The 24538-nt window shown below is 41.6% G+C and overlaps 1 protein-coding gene across 1 annotated transcript in view; it reads left to right on the top strand.

The window, feature by feature from the left end:
- Positions 1–11061: 11061 nt before the first annotated feature.
- CEP85L (centrosomal protein 85L) overlaps positions 11062–24538 on the top strand; it is a gene marked incomplete at both ends in the record, with an annotated part of 122943 nt that continues 109466 nt past the window's right edge. Inside the window, one exon of the mRNA XM_081998174.1 lies at positions 11062–11110. Within this exon, the coding sequence (XP_081854300.1) occupies positions 11062–11110 (49 nt within the window). The remainder of the gene's footprint in view (positions 11111–24538) is intronic.

Raw genomic sequence — 24538 nt, 5'->3', positions numbered from 1 at the left:
AGGTTCCAAAATCTGTTATGAGCTCACTGCTAATTTCAACTTCCTTTCCTTTTTTGGGGGGAAAAGCCCCAACAACCCACAACAGGAAAACAACCTCTCTGTATAGCTACTGAACATCTTACCCTGCTGTAATAAAGAACTCCTTTCAGAGACAGAAGTCAATACTTCTGCTTAGGTCAGCCAAGAGGAATTGTCTTTTCTTGGGTACATCCTATACTCGTCTCTTCTTTCCAAGGGAAAGCAGTTTTCACTAGGCAAGCTGATACTCTGCCAGCCGGAAAAACCTGTGGTGTTTGAAAAAGTAAAGCTGTCTTTAATAAAAACCTCTGTTCTAGCATAACTGTTCTGTTAGCAAGCTACGTAGTATTAAATTGTTCAGAAAATAGTATTTAACAGTATTATGAATTATGAACAGTAATTTTCTAAAAAGTGCACTAATTTTTGTCTGTTCTTTGTCACTTTTGCTAATAGCTATGCACAGCATAGAAGTAATTGGACTGTTTGGATTCTCCGTGTATATTTTTAAAGGAATTTAATGTAAATGATAGACTTGAAACTGATTTGTAATAATGACATCACTGTTACAACAAAATCAATTTTTAGAGAAACCTCAGCTTACTAAGCTATGAATAAACAATTCTATGGGTAGTAAGTACATTTAACATTGTCTAACAGGGAAGCATTAAAACTGGAGCGCCCTGAACTCCTGTGTGCCCAGTTTTCATCACCTTTGAAAAGGCTATAGCGGGACACACTCCCACCGTTTTGGAAGTGATGTCTGAAAGCGCGAGGCAGAATAAGAGTGAAAGATTTTGAGGAGGGGCTATATACCATGAAGGCCTGGAGGGACAGATATTTTACACCATCTCTTTGAAAGCCTCAACACGCACATGTATTATCACGAATAACTCTTATGATGCGTTTGACAGTTATTTCTGCAGATACTTGCAACCCACTAAATGAGTTGCCTACTCATCTGCAGTAGTTGAACAGGACTGAAGCTGTTGGCAGTGCCTGCACCAAAGCTGAACTATGATGACAGGATTTGTGTCGTGCGTGCTGAACGGGGGCAGACCTGCATCACGCTCATTTCTTGTCCAGCAAATGCTACTTCCCGTCCCCGTGACGTGTTCACAGGGGCAGGTCTCTCTTTTCTGTGCTGAGCAGTAAGCCCAGCTAAGTCTGACACTCTTCTGTTAAATTTGTAAGTGTGATCGACTGTCAAATCTCAGGAAATTCTATGGAGCTAGCTTTGTATATAAAAATAGACCTGATGAGAGTGGGTGGGGGAAGAGTACATTCAGAAATCTGGCTTTTTGTTCTTTGCCAAACAGTCTCACGCTCTCTCAGGCGGATTTTGCAGAGAGCTCACCATATGGGAAGACCAGTGCTTGGGAAAACCCGACCCCAAGTTCCTTCAAAAATGTGGTCTTCTGGGATGGTAAACTGTGTGATTAAGTTGCACAACTAGTAATTGGATAATTTGTTCTGTGTTCCTAACTGTGCGTATTTGTCCTCTATATAATCATTACAGTCGGTGCGGAGGTCCAGTCAGCCAATGGGTTACTTTCCAAGCCTTTGCAAGTGGGTTTGGGGAACCTGCAAGTGCATCAAGCAGCGCTTCCCCGCAGACCAGAGTCGCAGGGACCCCGAGCCCCTGTTCTCTTCCACACTGAACTATTAACTCTTGTATCTGCCCTTTTTTTGGTAAATCCGACCAAAGCACATCAGGGAGCTTGTAAGTCTGTATTGTGCTGCTCTGCATGGAAATACCATCAGGCAGGGAGGACCTGCTGTATGAACCCTGTGCCACGTGCTGTGGAAATGTTTGAAGTGGCTGAGGTCCAGGGGCAGTAAAACCCTCTATTGCAGTCACTACTTGGGATGGCAGAAAGGATTTCTGTAACCAGCTGTAGATATGGTTTATCAGGACTCTGCAAGACAGTCCATGTCAGTGACTGCTCGCTTGTATTTTAAATGAGTGAGTCTTTAGCAAACTAGTCTCTTACCATATGGTCTCGTTTGAGTACCTGTTTATACTTCATGCAAAATTATATTTTAAAATCATAGGAAATATTATGCTAAAAACTCCTGTGAGGGAAAACTAGGGACTTTGTTAGATAAAGAAACACAACTCAAAGCCTCTGAAACTAGATAGTCAGATCTGTTTGATCCAATTTGGCTCACAAATTGGCTAGCCCAGTGGATGTTACTGTGTTTACCAACTTGTCTGCTTTTTTAAAAGAAGGAATTAAACTGCCAACATTTTCTTTTCATCTGTGTTCATCCAAATTTGAATTTGCAATGGGTCATGTTTTGTTTGTAATGGTGAGCTTCAAGAGGGTTATCTGAGGGAAACAAAATGTTGATAATTCATCTGAATTTTAGAACTTTTTAGTGCTTCAGAAATGATGTGGAAATCTTGCAAGGTTAAGCTTTGTTCTGAACATTCAATGTGCCCCATGATGACATGATGACATTTTTTCCAGTGATTTTTAATGCTTCTGTAGATGCAGTTTCAGCAATTAAACCATGATGCAGCAAGTGCTAAATATAGACTCAAGTAAAATGGTTGGTAGTTTTTGTTTTGCACGAAGTTTTTTCTTATCTCGGTGCAAGGCAGACTGGTTTACTTAAATTGAAATATATAAGCTCAAGGATGCATAGCACAGAGTAGACATTATTGTTTGATTATGTTCTGCTTTTAGAGTTTGTTATCTACTTCTATGGTTTTAGTTCTTTCAGATTACTTTCGAAGTCTATTAGAGTCAACTTTCATGGGTCATATTTATGCTTTAAACTTACGTGTTCTTGCATATTGGTAACATCTGAAAGCAGTAACATATAAATGCAGCAAATGTTGTGTTTTTGGAATATGTTATTCAATTTAACATTTTTTAAATTAGTTCCTGCATTCTACCCTTAATACAATGCAAAATACATGTTTTTCTTCTGTTTTCAATTCAAATTGTGTTAGTTTATCCTTGCAGTAATTATTTTCAAACATAGACCTGCAAGAGAACTAATATTTGCATGCATTTAAAGATACTTTATTACAGCGGTCTCTTTCCTTTTAATTTCTTTCTCATTTTTCTGTTCTATCTTTTAACCGTAGTGGCTATGCTAAGTAAAGATCTTGTCATGGTGTCTGCTGGGGATGCATCACAGCAGGGCCAACATTGAGAAACGTTCATGTAATGTCAGCTCAGTGGTGACCTCCAGCAAAGACTTCAATGAATGAATTGACTTCACGGAGCGTTCACTGGAGTAGTTTGCAGATGAGAGTCTTGTGTATCACTGCCTCTCGCACGTTCTTCATGCCTTTTTGTTGCTATCCATTTTACCTTCCTGCACTGCTTGTCATTTTCTGTTTCAGTATATTTGTTGGTTTTTGTAATTTCCACACTGAGAGCGTAGATATAAAGTTGTTTTATAAGGATGCCGCCAGTTCCGAACTTTCAGACAGGCTATTTATCGCTTCCCATTAATGCATTTTGGTTGAGTTGTTCACGCTACTCACCTTGTGAATAGATTTCAATCAGTCTTCCTTCAGAAGCTGGGGGAACATTCCCATGTTCTGGATTGAGCTTCTGATGCTTGGCTCAGAAGACAGTAATGCTGAGAACAAAATGGGCAAAATACAAAGCATATTTGTACCGTACTGTCCTGCATTAACCAGAAAATTGGAATTATGATTCTTCAATTTAATTTTAATTGATTTAATGAGATAATCTTGTTTGAGGTATTAGAATGGTACACTGGTGTACTACATGATGTGCCGCTCTTAAACCATGGGATTCATAAATTAGTGGGGCAGTCCCCAACAATTTAAGCAGCAATACTTGAACGTTTACGCTTCTTTTATTTATGTACATTTAAAGTTACATGCTCGCTTAAAAGCTCAATTTCTTGTTGCTTTCTCTGTGACCAAGGATCAGGTTGCATGTTTACTAAAAAGCCACTCAAGCAATGAGTCACTCAAGCAATACGTTAAAAGTAGAATGCTAGAGAACAATCTTACGGGCAAGACAGAGTTGCAAAGTTACTTTTAATAAACACTCTCGTCTGTGTTAATTTTAAGTCAAAAGCAAAACAGTCTAAGGATACTGTGGTGGATTCATACATATGTCGTATACTAACCCTGAGGTCCCATGAAACAAATCTGATGGGCACTGTGGTCCATACAAACTAGTACAGTCCCCTTGTTGCATTTCAGGCATTTTCCACCTCTTTTGGTCAACTGGGTTTGTCAAAAAATGTGTGTGCTAATATATATGTTTATCAGTTTAATGTGAGAACGTTATTAAACAGACTGAAGGATATGAAGCACAAGATATAAGCAAGTTGTCTTTGGCAGACTCAGGCATAACAAAACTAGAGAGTGTTTTGTAAGGCTGTGGGTCCGGCACACTGGGAAGTCCCCAGCAGTGCCACGACCCATGGCTGCTGGCCCTCGTGCACTGTACGGGGAGCGGGCTGCTTCTGAGACATCTGCAGGGTGTGCTGGGTGGGTCCAAAAGTGTCTTTTTAAACTAGATTTTATTCTACCAGCATAGGATGCACAGTCATTTCAGGCATGAACCTCTCATTGATGAGAGAAAACGAGGTATTACAACACTGACACATTATTATAGCACATAGTAGTGAATTATTGTAGAATCAATGTCAGTGATTTTTGTAGAATAAAAGTCAATGGAGGAAAAAATGGGGCAGGGAGCTTCATGAAGTTAATTGTATTTATAGTTAAAGCATGAAATAAATTTTTCCATCCAACTTTTACATATGGGCATATGACAGCACTGAGCTGACTAAACTGAGCACTGGCATAACTCCATTGACTTTACTGAAATTTCATCCCTTTGCAGGAATACTGCGTTTGGCTCAAACACAAGTGACCAGATAATTTTCTGACTGGTAATGTTCATAGGTTGTATTTCTGACTTGGAGTAAGCAAACTACAATTTCAGGCTATAAGCAGATAATGATGGCCATTTGGAAGAAATTTCCAAGTATACATACAATGTTGTGTTGGCTGGCTGTGCTCTAGTGTGTTTGGCCTTCCTGTACACAATCACTTGTAGTTTTAAATTCTGTATTTCTCAGAAGTTACAGAATTCAGCAGGGATGTTTGTTGCAAAAGGAAAACAGGATTTATTCCTTTCTAAGCGGAGCTGGAGATGGAGCAGGGACCCTCACTGCAAGGTCACATCCTTTGTTTCAGTGACTGAATACAAGGGGCTTGCTTTTTGATTAACCTTTAAAGCAGGTAGGTTTTAAACAGGTCAAGGCTAATTTCTGTTTTGTGCTCCTAGTATAGCAGTTACTTCACATTTGAGGTGGAGTTTAACCTACATAAAGAAGCTTAAAAAATCTGCAAATTATTGTATAGCAATATCATCCAATGCTTTATCCTTCTGCACTCATTTGTCTGCATATAACACAAAGTCAAACAAGAATGCCTTGAAGTAAAATGTCAACTGTAAAAGCTCAAGCATCACCAGTGGCAGTCGGATCAAAAACCTGAACTGCAGCACTGCTGAGGCTTCTTAGGCTTTAGGCTAAGTTTTAACCCAGAAAATTAAATACAGAAAGTTCAGTACTTTGACAATCCCAAATTGAAAGGGTTTTGGTATATCCATTTTGAAAGTGAATTGTGCCTGCCTGGTCTGATGACAGGTAGCACAGTTATCTCATGCCTTCATTTTCTTTATTTTGCTGGTCTTTCTCTCTGAAGAATACTAATGAGTACTATCAAGCACCAAATTACATTTTTTTATTAATTACTACAGAGAAGCCTCTAGGCTGCAACAGGTCTCACATATGACCTTCATCAGATGTTTCAGCATCATAATAGAGGTAGAATATCACCAAGAGGTCTCAGTCCTCCCTCTCAAGAGGATTTATAGCTTGCTATCTCTTTTTATCTTAGACCTTCTGGAAAAAACCCAGATGGATGTTCCTAAAATCAGACAGCATGTTCATAGAAAGTGAAGGTGCCTCAAGCGGGCTTAAGAACATGAAAACTGGGGAGAAACTGTAAAAAGTCATGCAACGTGAGTAGGAGAAACATTTTTTTAAAAATATTTTTTTGATTATGTCCTGAAAGGAAGTTAGATATGTCAGTAAGTCCCACCAGGGCTAGGGGGAGAGGCTCGCTGCTCCAGTACAGGCAGTCTGTCTCTCAAATGTGTTAGGAGCCAACCTGGTTTGCCTGGGAGAAGGCAGCAGCCTGCCTGTGGCCTTTAGGTTTTAACATATTCTCTCCATCCCTTCCCAAGTCATTTGCATTTCCCCTTCTTTCCCACTGCTTTGGAAGAGGAGGGGATGGAGCAAAGGGAAGGTAGAATAGCAGAAGTCAAATTTTCCCCTTGAGAAAAACACACCCAGGAAATTCCTGATTATCTTCACAAGTTACTAGATGTCACTGGATCCCACCTCCTGCATATGTTCTTCTTTCTGCGGTATCAGAGTTGATCTAAGCTTAAATCACTTAGACTTATTTTAAAATCATATAACCAAAAAAGAAGTGTGATGAACCAGTAACGAACCATGTAAAATCCCTGACTGCCAAAGTTTTTCTAGCAATGATGTAAATCAAAACATTTTCTGGTGGAGATTCTCAGGTGAAAATCTGATTCTGAAACCTGGAACATTAAGAATAATCTGAAATTTCAGGAGGCTGGTAATAAACCATAGCTATGGTAACAACAAGCTGCTTGGTTTCATTCTCTCTTGTGGTATAAACTGTTACTGAGAGTGTAGGGCAAAGCAGATTCAAATCAGTATCAATTTGTGTTCCATTGTGAAAGACATGCGCCCTCATTTCCTTGTAGAAAAGGCAAAAATAAACACATTGCATGCACCATGTTATTTCATGATGCCTGCTTTGCAGATCTCAGGTGACACAGTTTATTGCTAATGCTATACAGTGCATGCAATGTGCTTTTAGGGGAACATTTCAGCCTTTTGTAGGCCAACCTGCCCCTACCAGCAGGGATGCAGTTTATCAGGTAAGTTAATCTGTTCTTAATTATAGTGCCACCCAGCAGAGTTTAACATCTCGCTTTCTAACGTACATGGTTATTTTTTGCAAAGCAGGAGGAATTGCTCTAAGGATTCTTAAAGGCTTCTTAGACTTTGCTAGGACACAGTGTTCAACTGAAAAAGTTGTGGGTGGAGAAAAAGGATTTCTGTATTTAGTGAAGCAACTCAAGTTAACTGGAAATTTGTGATTTTAATTTCCAAGTCATTTACAATATAGATGTGCTTGCAGAAATGCCACTGTTGCTTTTTGATAGAAGGCACACATGCTTGATGTCTTAATTAGATAGGGGAAATAGTGTGCATTCTCTTAGAACAATGTTTAGCTATTTAGCGTTCAGGTTTTTTTAATAATCTTTTAATTCTATTAAATGTGAAAGCAAGTGTGTAGAATAAATATTGAATGCATTTCTAGCTTTAATCAGAGAAAAATGCTTCTTTCAGAGGTTATGCTTCAGCTTAATTCCATTTAGAGCATTATGTTTTTATTCAGGAGAAAAAAAAAAGAGATGTGATTTCTGAACCTCGAAATAGATCACAAACCCTTGGGTAAGATGTGCTGCAATTGACCTTAATGAGAGCGCAGTACCAATGCTTAAGCTGTTACTTTCTATTGTTATTTTTCTTTGTTGATTCTGCCAAGAGGGTGGAGTCTGTGTCAGAAGATCATGAGGAAAGAGGTGGGGAGAATGCTTTTCAGACAATAAGGACTTGAGTCCATTCATTTTCTGGAGAATCACATTTCACAATAATTATCCGGGGATGCAGGCTGTTTCCACTTACCGTTGATTCACGTGTAAGGTTACATGAGTTTCCCCTTGTACCACTCCGCTGTTTTCTGTGAGCATCAAGACCTTTACAACCCTCTTCAGTACTGGGACACAGATTGCCACGCTCCTAGCTCCTAATTCTTATCAACCTGAGAGATTTAAGAGGTGCTAAACTAATCCAAGTCATCTTATTGTAGGTAGGCTCCACTAGGTGCAGAGGGACAAATGCACGTAGAATGGACCGGAGCCCGGGCTAGCCACCAGCTCTGCATGGTTGGGCCTCATATGTGGGACAACAGAGACTTGTTAGGAAGGGGGCCTTGGGATGTCCTCAGGGCCCGCTGCATTGCCAAGCTGAGAGCCAGGTGAAAGTAGGGGCTTGTTTCAGCAGCATTAAATAGCACCAACACGTCTCTGCAGGAGGTCCAAGCCAGTTAGCACACTTTTTCAAGAGGTTTTTGAAAATCTAAACCAAATACTCCTCCCAGTCTAGAACTATGTATGTAAGCATACTGCAGATGTAAAACATGCCTGGGTAGAGAATAAAGCATTAACGAGCTAAATTTATTCATAGAGTAAAACTACTGGCTTCAATTTGGCTCAGTTTCTAGACAGAGACACAGAGGTTTTTCGTAGCGAAAAAGCTTTACTAATTATCTTCAGTTTCTATAAAAATAATGTAAAATCCAATCAAAAGGATGAACATGTCTCAGGTTCTGTTATCTGACTGCTGAAATTTAAGCTCCATTCTGCTCTGAGCAGTAGCGCTGTCAAAGCACAGATGCCCCAGTGAGGACACCTTGGAAGACCTGGTGTTGCTGAGTCAGCCTCCCCTCCAAGCAGTGTTACCAGAGGTGATTCAGCCAGACCACCCAGTTGTGTGCTGCCACCCTCATCTTGGCCTTTTTATCTGCTTTTTTCCTTTGTGGTACTGTTCATGAGTAGACAGGAGATACACAGGAAACTAAAGCTTCCATGAACGGCAATACCAAGGTACATAAAAACACTGCAGTGACATTTATTGGAAGAACTGTTGTAACACCTTTTCTAGACGCAAATGCAGCTTTCTGGGGTCGTGATATGCCTCTGGATTCTTGCAGCTGCATTACAGGACAGCATCACAAACTCCAGAGATCAGCCGTGATGAGGTCATTTTACTCCTTGTCTGCTGCTAGATGCCTTCCCTTTCTTGATATTCAGCTTCCTCACAGCTCACTGTGAATATGCCAAGTATACTTTCTTATCGAAAGTTTAGCAAACTCAACAAAATAGCATGCAACAAACGTTACACGCAGCCAAGTCCTTCAAAGAGGTTTTGAACTAAGCTGTTTACATGTTTCTTGGTCTTAAGTGTTTTGCAGGATACTTTAGCTTTTCTTCTTTCTTATATTCATGTTTGCTTACCATGCTCTCAGATAACATTCTTCAACATGGAAGTTGGCTTTAGGGTTGAAAAGCTGGACAATTTCTTTGAAGTGTTATCAATGATAATTTAATTTCCTGCATTGCTCTTCTACTGCAAGCTAGTATTTGTGGTTGAAAATGCTTCCACTCTTTTATCATTCAGAGCATCTCTAGCAACAATCTGAAGGTTTTGACAGGATCTCCTGGAGTTTTAGTATTTGGGGCTTTTATTCAGTATTTACTGACTTTTTAAAGCCTGTGTTTCTGCAACTCTACCTACAAAACACGTAGTGTCATTTACGCTCCATAGTTAAAACAAGCTGCTGAGGAATGCACATTGTGTCAGGTCTTCAGTGAGTACATAAGTACATACGGCCTTTATATGGGTAAAAAAGAGGGCAAAATAACAATATACAGCATATCTACATGCCCATTCCAGTATGTCTGAGCCATCTCTTTTACTGAGTGCATTATGAATACCTAGCTAGGCATAAATAAAATGACTGAAACATAATATACAACTTTCCAAATATATAAAAGCTATTCTGTGATCATCAGCTACTAATTAAAAATGCATTGGGCCAGCAGGAAGTGTTTGAAGACAGATTTTATTTCTTGATTATGAATGTTTCCATTCGGAACACAGAACTGCTCCCGTTTCACCTTACCTCCCTAAACTGTCACGTCCACCATGCTCTGCAATGCTGTCTAACACCTTGGTTTTCTTGTCGTGGTGGGTTTGTAATTTTGGGGTGGTTACACTTAAGTTAGAAGCTGCCCATGTGTATTCTCTTGATGTTTTTGTCTGACATCATTGTGGATTGTTGTTTGAGTCAGGCTACCCATGTTCAGAAGGTAGTTTACAATGGGGACCACCAGGTTTGAATTATTTCCGACAGCAGCATTTTGCTTCCCAGTCCTGTGGCTTAAACTTTATGGTGATACTGAGGATCTTTTGGTGGAACTGATCTTTCAAAGGAACGTTATGAGTCTTCTTTCCTTCCACTTTGTTTTCTTAGTAAAACAAGGAAGTACAGGAAAACTGTGACGTTACACTAAGTCTGCATGTACCTGCCTTGGGTATTTCAAGTGCTGTAATTCCGGAGTAAAGCATTTCGCTTTTCTTTACCACTTATCTTTATGCCAAATTAGGTGTCTCCAGTTCAGTGTTTCTCCGGTGACACTGACACGCCGTTGCTAACTGGACCCTCTCTCGATCCCCGGCGAAGCAGGCAGGTAGCGCGGCTCCCGCCGGGGCCCGTCCCCGCCCGGGCAGCCTCGGGGGCAGGCGGAGAGGGAAGCTAACCAACCCGAGGCCAACGGGAGGCCCCAAACCGCCCCGGCTGGGCCTCCAGCGGCGCGCGGAGACGGTACGGCGGGGCCGCGGCCTGCGCTGGGCGGACTCGCCCCGGGGCCCGGCGCCGCCTCGCCTACCGCCCCGGCCCCACGCGGCCGCTCGCCCCGCGCCCCCTGCCCGTGGGCCGGATTATGTAAGCGGCGCGTCCCCGAGCAGCGGCAGCGGCTGCGGGGCTCCCGCCCCTGTCCCCGCCCTGCTCCCAGCGCCGGAGAGGCAGACGGCGGCGGCAGCGCAATAAAGCAAGTTTTGTCTCCGGCGAAGGGGTGGCGAGGTTCCATCGCCCTCCGCGGTCGCGGCCCGGCACCATGGCTGCGGCGCTCCTGGGGCAGGCAGCAGCCCCCGCCGCGGCGGCAGCAGCACCCCGCTAATCTCCCTCAGCACCAGGAGCGGCCGCCTCCGCTGGCCATCCGGGCCGCGGCGCCCGCCGGCGAGCGCGCAGCTCCGCGTCGCCGCCGGAGAGCGGCGGTCCCCCCCGCCCGGCCCGGCACCATGTGGGGCGGGCTGCACCCCCAGCTCGGCTTGCGCGGCTACAAGGCGGGTAAGGAGCCTCGCGGTCCCGCCGCCTGCGCGTTCCGACGAGGCGGGAAGGGATGGGGTTGGGTAGGGAGGGCACAAGGGCCCCGCCGCGGTGGGGCAGCCGGGCTGGGCCGCTTCCCCTCCTGCGACCCGGCTGACTCTCGGCTCCCCCACAGAAACGTCTTGAGCAAGCAGCTTCTTCCATACGCACACCCAGCTCCCTGAGGGGGGACGTGGCGGCGGGGCCTCCCGGAGAGGGCGCGGGGGCCGGCCCGCCGCCGCCTCGGCTCCTACCGGGGCCGAGGCGGCGGCGGCGGCGGGCCGACCGTCCGAGGGGCTCGATGTTTACTTAGCGGATGATAAAAGCTGAGCTTAACCTACATAATCCGTTTCCTTATTTTGGGCTTTCTCCCCCGCCCCCGTTTTGTTAGTATACCCTTAGGCAGAGGCTGGAAGCGTGCTTCCCTTTATGCTTTTCCTTTTAAATTTAGACTACAACAAATCGGTCGAGCCCTGTTTGTATTTTTTTTTCGCCACTTTTCTGTCTCTGGATTAATCAGAGCCTAGCTCCCCCAGGTTGGCAGGGTTAACGCTGAAATTTTAGGCTCGGAGTTAGGTTGTTAGTGGGGAGGCATCCTGCCTGTAAGTGGCAGGGTAACTTTTCAACCGCAAAGGCTGTCAAAACTGACAGAGGAAAATCGGTGACTTGATTGCAGAGCTGTAGGAGCATTTCTTCTGGGCAGGTAAGACTAGGTACCGGTCCTTTTGGATGCTCTTTTCAGGATTTGAAAACATCACTAACTACATCACCTGCTTTGCTCTGGCGGAGTTCCTGCAAATGTTTTTCGATATTTTTGACTTGCTGAAGTAACTGATCAGCGAGAAGGTCTGCAGTTTGGCTCAGCCGTGACAAGTGTGAAGTAGTGCTGTTGGAATAATTTTTTTTTTCTTCCTTCAGAGATTTGGATTCGTGTTTTAATTTTGCGATTGCTAATTATGACTGCATAATGTATATACAGTTAGTTCACATATTTAAATGGCAGGATTGTTTTGCTCTCGACTGCCAGGGTTTCTTTTGCAAATACAAGAGCTGCTAAGACGTTCTCAGCAGCTGCCTGAATCTCTACAAGTAGTCTAATGTTCAGTCCCTGCAATGTGAAAGAAGACGTTGTTCTTTTTTTTCTGTACTATTGTTAAGTTATTAATTTTTATGTATAACACCTTGCCTTGTTGAAGTGTGGTGAGGTTGGTGGGTTTTTTTTGTGTTAATGCTTCCCACAAAAGACTGGAGTTATGTTATCTTTGTGCTACAGCTTGCAAAGATACTGGGTGTTTCCGAACACTGGGTGCAGAGATTTCAGTTAATTTGCTGGAAACTGCAGGAATTAGGGTGTTTCAATTCTTGGTTATTTGTGTTTGAGGAAGGTGGAACACTATTAGAAGGTTATGTCACAAGCGTGCACTGGCGCTAACTTCAGGCTGTTAGAAAGATTGTTGGTGTATCTGTTTACATTTGTTTCAGAAAACTTTGGGTCACGCCATTCATTACTGTGTCATGCCTTTTGTTTGGGTTCAAATAAAGCGTTTTAGTACTGTGTTGAATTTGTCAGCAGTTCTGATCAGTCAGTTATCCCAATAATGAATGTTGCACTTTTGCTTGTTTGTTAGAGTTGTCTTTAAGATTTGAGAACTAATTTTGTGTATTGCTTTTCTTTCCTCTCCTTTCCTTTAAGTACTCAGGGTTAATACGAAGTTAAGAATGTTCTTTTATCTATACACAGTAAAAGTGTAAGGTAGCAAAACTGGTAGGAAAAATCTCAAATTTGAGATAAGATAGACTAACAGAAGGTCGTGGTTAATTAGAAAGTAAGTAGATAAAAGGTTTAACCTTGAGATATGATCTGTGCATTACAATTTCCAACATGGTAGTCCCTTCCTTCATCAGTCTTACTTTGAAAGAGTTGAGAAGCTGTTTCAGGAGGTTTGTAATCCCTGTAAAGAAGAGGAAGCTGATTAGCTCCATGCAGGTATTCTAATGAAGGGATGATGGCTACTAAGATCCTGTGCTATTATATTATTGCCAGGTGAGATTTTTTGGGTAGTGGTGTGTTTTTTTTTTTGTTTTTCTGGGTTTTTTTTTGAGAAGGAGGCTGTTCATGGGAAAGGTATGTTGTCACTGAACAGTAGCATCCTACTAGGAAGCAGAAGTTCAAGCATTTATTTTTCAAGCTGAAGGAATTTTTCTTTTGCCAAAATATGTTAAATTCTTTAGTGGCAGCTACTTCTTATGAATTCTGATTGTCTTTTAAATATTGGTGTGGGAGCATAACAGTTAATGACTATGTATTCTTGTTAAACTGTGTTTATTACTGAAAAGCATTCTGTTTTGCTAGTTGTATTTTAGTTATCCATGGATACAGGTATTTATAAGTCCTATTTTGGTTGAAAAACCTTAAAATTCCCTTACAAAGCTAGGTGCCTACTGAAGAATTCTGTAACTACACAGGGGAATTACCACATTTTCAGTAATAAATGCAAATTAATTCTGATTTTCTTAAAGTGTAACAGGCAGGGACACTTATTGGGGAGTATTTAATTTGTGGCCTTCAGTTTTAGTTCCTCCTGTCATTTCCAAATCATTCTTGCTTTTCAGTTCAATAGGAGTGCATTCTCCACAAAAAAAAGTGCTGTCTTGTTTGCATGCCGCAGAATCTTTTTTTTTTGATAGGTGCTTCTTGTTTAACCAGTTCATTTAATGACAAAGTTTACTGCCCATGCAAAATAAATTCAGCTTCTCACAGTCTCAGTACCTGTCCTGAAAAATTAAACTGCTATTTTTGGAATGTATATGATTGACTTACAGTCTGTCAGTCTTCTTGTACACATTTAACTGTTTATGAAAACCTTGCAGCATAGTTTATACCTCTATAAAGACAGCAGTTACCCACTATGCTGCAGGAATTTAAGTAACTTCAGTGAAGGACATGCGGGGTTTCGAGCCCTTTGCTTTTTCATCTAGACCTTTGAAATGCACAGTGGTTAATAATTCTTTTAAGACTATGAAAGTGTTCATCTAGATTTGTTGTTCCTCTGGGGCACGCAGTCATTCAGTTAGGCTATGTGTGTCCTGTGTGTAATACCAAAATTTGGCTGGTAAGAGCTGTTTAGGTGACAAAAAACAAGAAGAGGTGAAAACTAGAAGCAAGGTGCTCAAAAGGATGTGATTGACGCTCCCTAAAAATAGCAGCCTGCATCGTTCTGCTCCTAGGGCCCTCGCAGTGTGATTTGTGTGTAAAGCAAATCCCAGAAGTTGCATGCATTCTTGTACTTAACCCTTGTCGGCAGTGCGTGACGCATGTGGCTCTGAAAGATTATTTAATGATGTCATAATCCAAGTGCCAGCAGCAATAAGGTCACGACACGTAAGGCCTGCGGGGCGCTGCCTCCTTGGGCTACCAATGGAGTTCACAGGCAGCTTCACAATACAGCCAGGGTGGGGAGGATGGGGACAGCAACACTCCTTTTCATCCTTTGGGGTGGAGAGGGGACAGAAATCCAGGTTTTGTTTCTGTAATAAGTTTTATTGGTCTGTTGTTGGGGTCTGCAGCCAGGGATGTGACAGCTCTTAGGACATCTTGAGAAGGCAGGTTTATCACTGCAGGCTAGGCAAGGCAGTAAATGGTGAGTTAGTGTTACCAAGCATAGACTTCAAATTGTTTACCAGCTATAAGTGTGTGTGTATATATATGTATGTATATGGTGTGTTGTAAAGACTGCCCAAGCTTAAAAATACTACGTTCCAGCTGCAAGACTGGCTGCTAGAATGGCTTTTGCTATCTTTCACAGATTGCAGTGATGTGAAATGACATTCTGTGTTTAAGTGGTGGCAAACAGGAGTTACTTCCCTTCAAAAACAATGCCTTTTTTTTTTTTCCCCTCCCTCCAGGCAGTTCACTTTTACGGACATAGTATCCACTCTTTTAATGTGTGCAAAACATGAATGTCTCAACTGCTTAGCAAGAAAAGAGTGAGAGATGTAAGGGTGTATTGTATTGTTGGTCGTAGGGGATAGCAATTGTTCTAATCCCTTGTGTGTTAATTGTATGTTAAACATTTACTGACTGAATATAGAGTTGTGGTTCCAGTAATTCTGTGCTTTTAAAACTTTAATTAAAGGAAGTAGTAATTATTTTAATGATTTTGAGAAGAATGCATTAAACAGTTGTACAGAATAAGTATATAGTAAAAAGCAGCCTGGGCCATAATGTCTGCAGTAGGAGGGGATGGTGGTGAAGGAAATGCCAGTTAGGATAAGACCGCCTGTAATTTATCTAGAACACACCTAGGATTTATGTCCACCAAATATTGCTTGCTGCAGTTGCAAATTATTTATGCTAAGATTTTAGCCAGGCTTTTAATACCTGTTAAAGAACCCATGCACTTCAAAACGCGGAAAAGTTGCCAAATACAGTAACCATGCATGGTGGTAAGAATAGCTGAAAGCCTTCTAAATCAAATAAGTTCTTCCATGACTTGTGGTTGTAGCCAGAGGTGATCATCTGCCATTGTTGGAAGCAAAGCCTGTTTGTTGTAGACAGGTTAATTAAGAAAAAGAGGGATAGTACTACACTTGTTCAATATCAACTGTTCTGCCTTCTGTACTCTTTGGATGCTTGTTTTTATCATATAACTTGCCTGAGGTTTAATAGTTGGAGAGTTAAACTAATTGTCAATTCCCATGCTGGTTGTCTTTTGGCTGAAAAAGTGCTGACTTGGTTGTAGTTGCCATTAGTCTCTCAGATGCTCAAATGTGTCCTGAAATTGTACACTGACAGTATAACAGTCTCATTGTGGTTGAAATTAGTTTTAAAACATGTTCAGTGTATTTGCTGTGTGCTTCAAAAAGTTTCTTGCTGACTTCTGTGGTGGGCTGACCTTGGCTTGGCTGCCAGATGCCCACTTGCTCACTCCTCAGTTACAGGGGAGAGAAAATACGATGGAAAAGCTTGTGAGTTGAGATGAAGACAGGTAGATTGCTTACCAGTTATTGTCATGGGCAAAAGAGACTGCCATGGGGTCAGTCCGTGGCAGTTCCTCTCCACGCTCTGTCCTCTTTATGCTGCCTGCTGCAGCCTGGCCTCTCCAGGGGCTGAAGGGGGATCTCTGCTCAGGTACCCAGAGCTGCTGCTGCTCCTCCTCCTCCTCCCACCTCTGGGCTCACAGGGCTGTTTCTCACACTTTTTTTTTCCCCTCGCCCATCACTCCCAGGCAGTGTTTTGCCCTTCCTTACACACACTTTCCCAGTGGGGCCGCCATCTTGGCTGCTGGGCTCAGCCGTGCCCTGCGGTGGGTCAGTTGGAGTCTGCTGGAACTGGCTGTGTTTGGCCCAGGGTAGCTCCAGCCTCCTCTCACAGAGGCCACCACCTGCAGCACCTGGGCACCTGCACCTGGTACAACTTCTTCAGAAGGAAGCCGTTATGTTTTGAGTATTTCTTCTGGTAGACCTGCAATAATACTATGTATAGCCCCGAAGTTTGTCCCTGCCAAGGCTAGGGGAAGGTGTACTGAAGTATACAAAGGTTCTGGTTTCTGTCTTATGCTCCCACATGGGAGTTTCTTGTTTTCTAGGGCAAGTTGAGGAAGTTCTAAACGTGGCATGTGGGAGACTGCAGATGAGCTGCAGGGACCCCAGAGGTGGATGGCTGGAGAAGAGAGGACCATGCAGCAGGGAATAACTTGTGTAAATATCAAGTATGCCTTGGTTTTTGTTGGTCTTCACTGATCATACCTCATGTGCCTTGAAACTGCTGACCTCCATGGAGTTGCCCCTGAGGCCGCCAGCTTTCCCTGGGCACCGTTCTCTACAGCATCTGGCTTGGTTGCCTGGGCTTGAACATCCTATTGATTGCACAGCTAACGCTCAAGTGACCTACTTCTCCACAGCCAGCCATGCCGTAAGTGGCACTGCATTTTTCTGTACTCATTCCCCAGGGATTTTTGCTGTTTTTTTGAGAATTGAATGGCTCCTCTGTAAAAGGAGGCATTAACACAAATAAAAGAAGGGCAGATGTTGAGATTTTTTTTTCTTTTTAGTTTCAAGATATGATAGCCACTGAAGCGTGGGAAGATGTAAAAGGTAAACTCCTTTTGCCTGAAGGCAACCCACAAAGGTATATGGGTTGATTGCAGGGCGTGATTTCATTTTACACCTAAGATAATCTAGTGGGTAGTTGCTTCCACCCTTCTGGGTACCTCTGCTCATGTATCCTTACTGCTTCCCATATGCCCACTCTATCACTTGTTCAACATTATGGCAAGCTAGTTCAGGGAGCTGGACCAGGAGAATCCTAAAGCTGAGTAAATACTGAAGGAAGGGATTTACAGTTGCTTGACACTGGTGTGAGACATCGCTGCAGGAAGCATCTATGCTGGTGTCGGGCAGGTGTGGAATACCTGAGTCAGAATGGGCTCGCTCTTCAGTCAGCTGATGGATAGTGGAAAAATCTCCTAGCACAATCTTGCTTTGCCACTACTGATGACATCAGGAAATATATAGTTAATCCTCATACTTACCGTGAAGGCCAAGGAAGATTGAGAGAGGATAAGGAAAAAGTGACATGAACTCCACTGGACAGTGTAGCTTCCTCCAATTAATAGACTTGCATACAGGTTGAAATGGGTTCAGAATCATGCATAATGACTGGAGAGGTAGTAGACCATCTCAGCTTTGCTGAAGAAGGGCAGTGCAAGTAGTGTCAAGGAAAAGTCATGCTCTCTCTTTACTGATGAAAATACCTGAAGTAGACTTAGCAAATGAAGTAGAAAAGCAAATGATGCTTTTCAAACTTTCAACTTCCTAATGTTAAAATACCGGTGGTGTAATATTCAGACAAGAAACATTCTTGAATTGTCCTGTAGTCCAATCTGAGATTCCTTATAAGGTATCCTCATGTTTTTAATGTCTGCTTTACTCCTTTTGTAGCATAGTTTCCAGATGATGTGGAAAGATGCAACTTTTTCAAATGTTTCAGAATAAATATGACTTTTCAAGTCTATATTTCTTTAGAAGATGGTATCTCCTCTCCTGAATGCCTAATCTACATCAAAGCTATTTATACCTTTTGGCAATTCTGAACCTTTGGAGACATTCTTATAGTTGAGAATTAATGCTTTGTGTAAAAGTTCAGTGACTAGCACCAATCAGAGCGCCCAATGGTTCTGTGGGTAGTAAGAAAACAAAGTGGGAATATAGTGACCCAGCTAAAAGCACTAAAAGGCATTGAAAACACCATTACTTAAAACTTTATCACTTTTGCTGGAGACTTTAAGGAAGACAAAACTGACAGTTGTGATCTTAACCTCTTTCTGTTCACTTCATTATCTGAAATATCAAACTGATTGAGCAAGGGCTTTTGTATGGGTGGTAGAATTACTGTAATGTAAAGTTTTACATCAAAACTGATTATAATTGTGAAGATGGAAACACAAGATGTACTGGGATTGACTGGAAGTATCCTAGGTAGGGTTGATTGTATACAGTGTGAAGGATGACTTTTTTTTTTTTTAACTACTGCTTGTTCTTTTTAAATTCTAGAGTATTGTTCTTGCTTATGTTGAATAGGTGTGAGTGGAAGCTGAGAAGCTGAGCTTGGGGAAAAGTTGTGCCTTGTGACATGAGCGTTGAAAGTTTGTAAGGCAAATCTCCTAATGACTTAACTGAAGACAGAATTTCGTCCTTTTAACCCAACTGTAACAATGTGGGAACTCCCTCATATGGTGTGCATACTTCCATTAGCATGCACTGAAACTGTAGTCTGGAGGCTTAGTCTCTGGTATGTCCATATTGAAGTAGATCCTCTTGTGTATATAATGCACATTAGACCTTTTTGAAAAACGATGGGAAAAAATCTAGCATTGTTATCTTGAGCAAAATGGTAAATTGAAGGGGTTTTTGGGAGTCTCTGTCTTCATCATTTATTTTAGCGTCAAGGATATCTTTAGATCTGATATCTGATTACAAGGAGGAGAGAAATTATGCTCTTTTTTGAAAAAAGAAAGACTGCTAGACTCCTTTATTTGATCCACTTTGGTAAGTGTGGGAACTACTTAAAAACATTTAGTATTTTTTTGACTCATTCTAGCAGCTGTGATTACTTCACTTTTCCCCATGCATAGAGGAGATTGAATTAACTCTTTAAACAGTAAGAGGGAAGACAAAGGTAATTCTGTAAGAAAAATGTTGGAATGACAAACAATTTGGAGAAAAATTTACCTGGTCATGGTTTTTAATACCAATAAAGCTAAGCTGCAGGAAGGGCTGAAACATAGACGATAATCTGTGATCATTAGCGCCTTTTTTTTTTTTTTTTTTTGATAGGAGAAGGATTCAGCTGGTCACCTACAAGTGCACAGTTTTTTAGCAGACTCTAGGGACGGACTGCATGTTCTGAGGGCACCGCCTTGAAGTTTGTATTAACTTTAAGCATAACTTAATGTGTTTATTTTCCTAGATGTTCCCTTCTTCATATTGTAAGTGATAAACTTTCCAAGTTTAGAAGGGTAGCCTTCTCCTCTGCAGTTACTATTTAAAGTGAGTGGAAACGAAGAATATTGTTTTGTGTTTCTGTGGGGTGAATAGTGCATTGAATCCAAAGACAAAGAGGCAAGCCAGCATAGCAGGCATGAGGTAATGTATGTAGTGTGTGTGCCAAACGTGAAATAAGAAACATCTGCAGTTTGTATTTTGAAGTTCTGTTTTATGCAAATGCTCTCTCTGGAAGTGGAAAACTCACAGGAGTGCCATCAACAATTGGACTGAATTCCCAATCTTGCTCCTGTCAGTGATGAAATGAAAGTAAACTTTTTTCTTCCCTGACAAGGGTAGGAGTTTCTTCATTGGGTTGATATTAAATAACTATATCTAAATGCTGTCTGTATAAAAATTATAAAGTGTGGTAGGAATTTGAGTTCTTGTTTTACATGCTTTCTACAATAGAAATCAGGGAGGCACAGTCCATTATCATTACGTATTGTGTCAGTCTAAGGATTTTTGCTACCTTTTTAGCTAGCAGAATGCTGTGTTGAACACAGCTTTCTGCCAGTTGAACAGATTTTGTTCTCCACAGTGAAGCCGGCAGAGATTTATGCCTATCTCTCTCCAGTTTAGTATCTGCCTTAATGTGCAGTTTGGCAGTAGGGATAAGCCTAGTTACTAGCTAGTTCCTGCTAGGTATCAGAAGTGTGCCTGTACATTCCCGCTCCCTCCTTGGCACTGCTGATAGTCTGACCCCTTGCTGAGCCAGCTTAGGAAATCAAATTAGCAGATAACCTTCTTTTGTAAGTGGGGACGATTTGTTCCTGTTTGTTCAGTTTGTTCTACTTTCTGTGGGGTCTGGAGTGGCAGGGCTTGTGCTGGGGAAGCAAATGCGAATATGTGGCTGGGAAAGGTGACCAGCCTTTGCGTTGCAGCTGACCGCTAGATCCGATTAGCTCTAATGTCAAACAGCATTCTGTGCTCGAACTCCTTTTAGGCGGTGGCATAAGCTAGCCAGCTGGACTCTGATGGAAAGACAGAGCTGGGCACTTCTTACTTTCTATGGACTCTGGTGTGGGGGGGTTGATAGAGAGCAAGTCTTCAATTGCCATGGCAAAGTTCTCTAAAGCTCATCTGTCAAATCGATGTATTTCTTCTCAGTTCCCATTCTTTCAGATTGCATACTTCCCTGCATGAGAAACCTTGTTGTAACTTGTTGTACAGTGCCATACACATTTGTAAAGTCATAAAAAATTGTAACTTGTGAAAGTTCACACTGAAATACCATTTTGTATAGAAGACAAAGGTTTTATAGCTATTACTATCTTTGAGAGATTGTACATTTAGCCACTTCAGGAGTGGGAGGGGACATGACCCAAACAGCTTAACTTTTATTAAGGAATTCCAGGGGCAAAAGAAACTGGAGGTTTGGTGACACAATCTACTTGAAATGTAGCTCTTTTAAGAAATTGGACCACAAGTTTATATTCCTTAAAATATGACCCTAGTCAGGTTCTTATAATTGATGCTGACAATCAGGCGTATGTTTACTTTGAGGATTGTATTTTGAGGATGTTCTTCTTTGCGTTTCTCTCTTCTGCTATCGTTTTTCTTCTGTACTATTTTATGATGTTTTTCTCTCTTTCTAGTAAGTGAGTTATTTTGCACATGGATAGTACAGAGGACAGGCGTTGGGCCTTTGTATGCCAGGCATTATGTTACCATGCTGTACAAGTAGAAATGCTGGTAAAAAGGTCTCTCTCTCAATACTATTCTGCTTAAACTCTTGCATTCCTCATTTTCTTTCCCTACTTCCCTTTATATCTATACATTTTTATCTTTCTTCATACGTAACATGGCTCTAGTCAGTTTCCAACTGAAAAACTAGAACTTAGTTAAATAGCTTGCAGGCTCTGTCAAGAAAGCACACTAATAAAGGATATGAATCCTTAGGATGAATCATCTTTATCTATCTGACATTGTAACGTGCCTTTGAGAAACTGAAATGTAAAAATTCAGTAGTTAGGGCTGTCATTTCATCCCGCTTTGCCCTGCTCCCTTTTGCACTTAGATTAAGCTGTATCATCCACCTACTCTCATCTGCATTCATGTGAGAGGAGGGACTAAGATGTTCTGATACTTCAGTTCATGGCCAGCTGGTAGAGCTGCGAGCTTCCACCACCTCCAGAGCATTTGTGAAAAGGATCCTGAAACTCTCGTCTGGCCATCTTCCCTGAAAGCATTAGAAACCTCTCTTTTCAGTCTACTGCTCACCTCGGAAGAACGTGTTTTGGATGTTTGTATGAATAAAAGTTGCAGTTTGTTTTGCAGAAGGATCGCAGAGATGAAGTGCACCTAGCAAATATTTGTCTAGGTGTCAGGGTTGGGATGTCAGTTTTTTCACATAATTTTCAAGAGTATTTGTTTGTTCATATTAAGTTTTCTTTTTGTCTGTGTCTGCAAGGAACACTTACATGCCTGGTTCTTTTTATTGCATCAGGATATCAGATTGAATGAATCCAGCTTATATTTTACTTCACCTTTTGATTGAAGGAGGCTGCTATTGCACCATTCCATCAGCTGACTGTCACCATTTTAAAAAAAATATATAAATTTGTTGAAGTACGATATGTGCTCTTGTGTCTACTTTTTGGAAAGGGTTTTTCTGCATTTTATGTTTCCCTGCATCCATTTTCTTTTCTCGCTATTTGTATCTTCTTTCCAGCAGTTGAAAGAAATAGACTATTTATTGGCAAAGAATCGCTGTGCATGAAACATGCACTGAGGTAAGGTTTTCTTTAATCTTTCAGCAGTAATGGTCTTGCAGCTATGATGTGTAAACAAAAACGTCTTCCAGCTGAAGTAAGTTTATTCCTACAGTACAGCAAACAGTTCACTGAGAGACCATTTGTGGGTTTGTTTGTAGACTTTTCCTTTTGAAGAGATGTGTGGTTACTTAGCCCTGTGGGACAGAGGGAAAGTGTGAAAGAGAGGCTGCGAAACCTCGAAGGATTCGTTGAGAATGGGGGGCTGGGAAGGCAGGAGAGATTGCAACTGGGATATGTTCAGCAATGTCAGGGGACTGTATGAGTAGGCATGAGGAGACTGGGTTGAAGGTGGGTTGACTTCTTTCAAAATACCTTTGTATGATCTTCTAGCATAATTAATAAGGTTTTGGGTAAAGCTGTTGATGGTGAGGGAGAACCGAGTAACTTTGTCAGTGTGTTTGGACTGAAATGCTGACTCTCTTTCCTTGAAAGAGCTTCAGGCAGGCTTCAGTGCCATTGTGGCGTGAAATATTATTGTACATCCTGGTCACATCTGTGACTACTAGAATGAGCTTTGCATAGTTGTCAGTTTTGATAGTACTGTAGTGAGATGTCCCCTTCAGAATCCTTTGGCTCTATAAATTTACAGTGGCTGTCACGGGTGATTCACTTCTGGTCACAATCTGTGTCAAAGTCATGGTGTGGAATGGAAAAAGTCAGTATCCTTAAGTTAGAATGTATCTGCTGTGAAACCTAGTTAAGTCTTTTGCTGTTGCTTTCCATTCAGCATCTAGGTAAAATAATGGTATCATAGCTGTCACTTAAAATAATACTTTTTACATTCAAACCTGGTAGAGGTATTTTAGGAAACAAATATAAAGGCAGTGGTGTTATTATTTTGTATATGTAGGCCATGTGGGATCTCTGCATGCCACTGAAATGTGGAGTGGTAATGATCCATAATTAACCAGGTGCTTTCCTGCCAGTAGTAGCTGACAGCATTCTGTAATACACAGAAAAAGATACATGTTTTTGTGGAGTGAAGTTTCAACAACTGTTCTTTTTTAATAAATAATCTGCTTCCTGCACTTTATATCCTCAGTTGTTAACTGATCTGTTTTAAATGCCTAGGCTGGAAACACAGCACTATGTTGGTATATTTAACTGGCCAAATTCAAGGATGCAGTCAACTGTTTGTATAAACAAAGCTCCTTCTGAGATTTGTTTGAGATCTTGGATGTATTTTATTTGTCATCTTTGTCATTGGAAATTACAGCCAGGTAGGAAAAAAAGTAACTGCTTTTCTTTCTCCTCTGTCAAATCCTGTGAAAGATAGATTTTAGTGACCTGTTAAGCAGTGATCACAGTCAGATGATAATACGCAATCTTGCAGCCCAAATATCTATTGGAAGTTTTTGCTTGCTTTTCTTTCCCCACTCTGTATTTTGGGCAGATGGACGCTTGCTGTTGATTGGCAGGTTTGAGATGGGAGCAGCAGGGTAAAGCGGGTGTGCTAGCTGAGCAACACGGGGACTCCTGTGTATCTTCTCCCCCTCTTGCACCTGGTTCTTTTAGTGTAGGCTGTTTGCTGCATGGAAGATCATATATTTACAGAGAGCTGTTGAAAGGGAAATAGGGAACATAGAACAGAGTGCATAGTGATTGGTGATTCTTCAGGACTTGGCTTGGAAGGTCAGTTTCAAATAATGAAACTAGTAAGTGCTTTTTTAAGTAATGACTTGGAGTAATGAGCTCTATAAGGTCTTAATTTATGGGTTACATTTCCTTCTTGCAACTCCTGTAATTACCTTCCCTCACCGGAGGAGGTCTGCTCTCTGGCGCTTTGAATTGGGTACACATGACTTACTGTTGAAACTTCATTATTGAGCCTGCTTCCACTATCTTGTTGCTTTTATTTGGCCATTTATAAGAGTGGGTTCAATCAGCTCTGAAAAGCTCTTTTTCATGTAGAAAGTTTATTTTTGTAATGGCCTTCTGTTGTGTAGGATCACCATTAGGCCAGCAAGGTAAAACAATGATGTGGATGCTCCATGAAGCATTACAGAGTGTAGACTCCTGGAATGTGTCATTAGCTATGTTTTTCTAAAAAAAAAAAAAAAAAAGGCATGTTTAATGTCAGGACTTCTGT

Source organism: Phaethon aethereus (assembly GCF_964289735.1).
Source record: "Phaethon aethereus genome assembly, chromosome: 3".
Lineage (NCBI taxonomy): Eukaryota > Metazoa > Chordata > Aves > Phaethontiformes > Phaethontidae > Phaethon > Phaethon aethereus.
The sequence above is the reverse complement of the archived record's forward strand: the minus strand, read 5'-3'. Positions and strand labels throughout refer to the sequence as shown.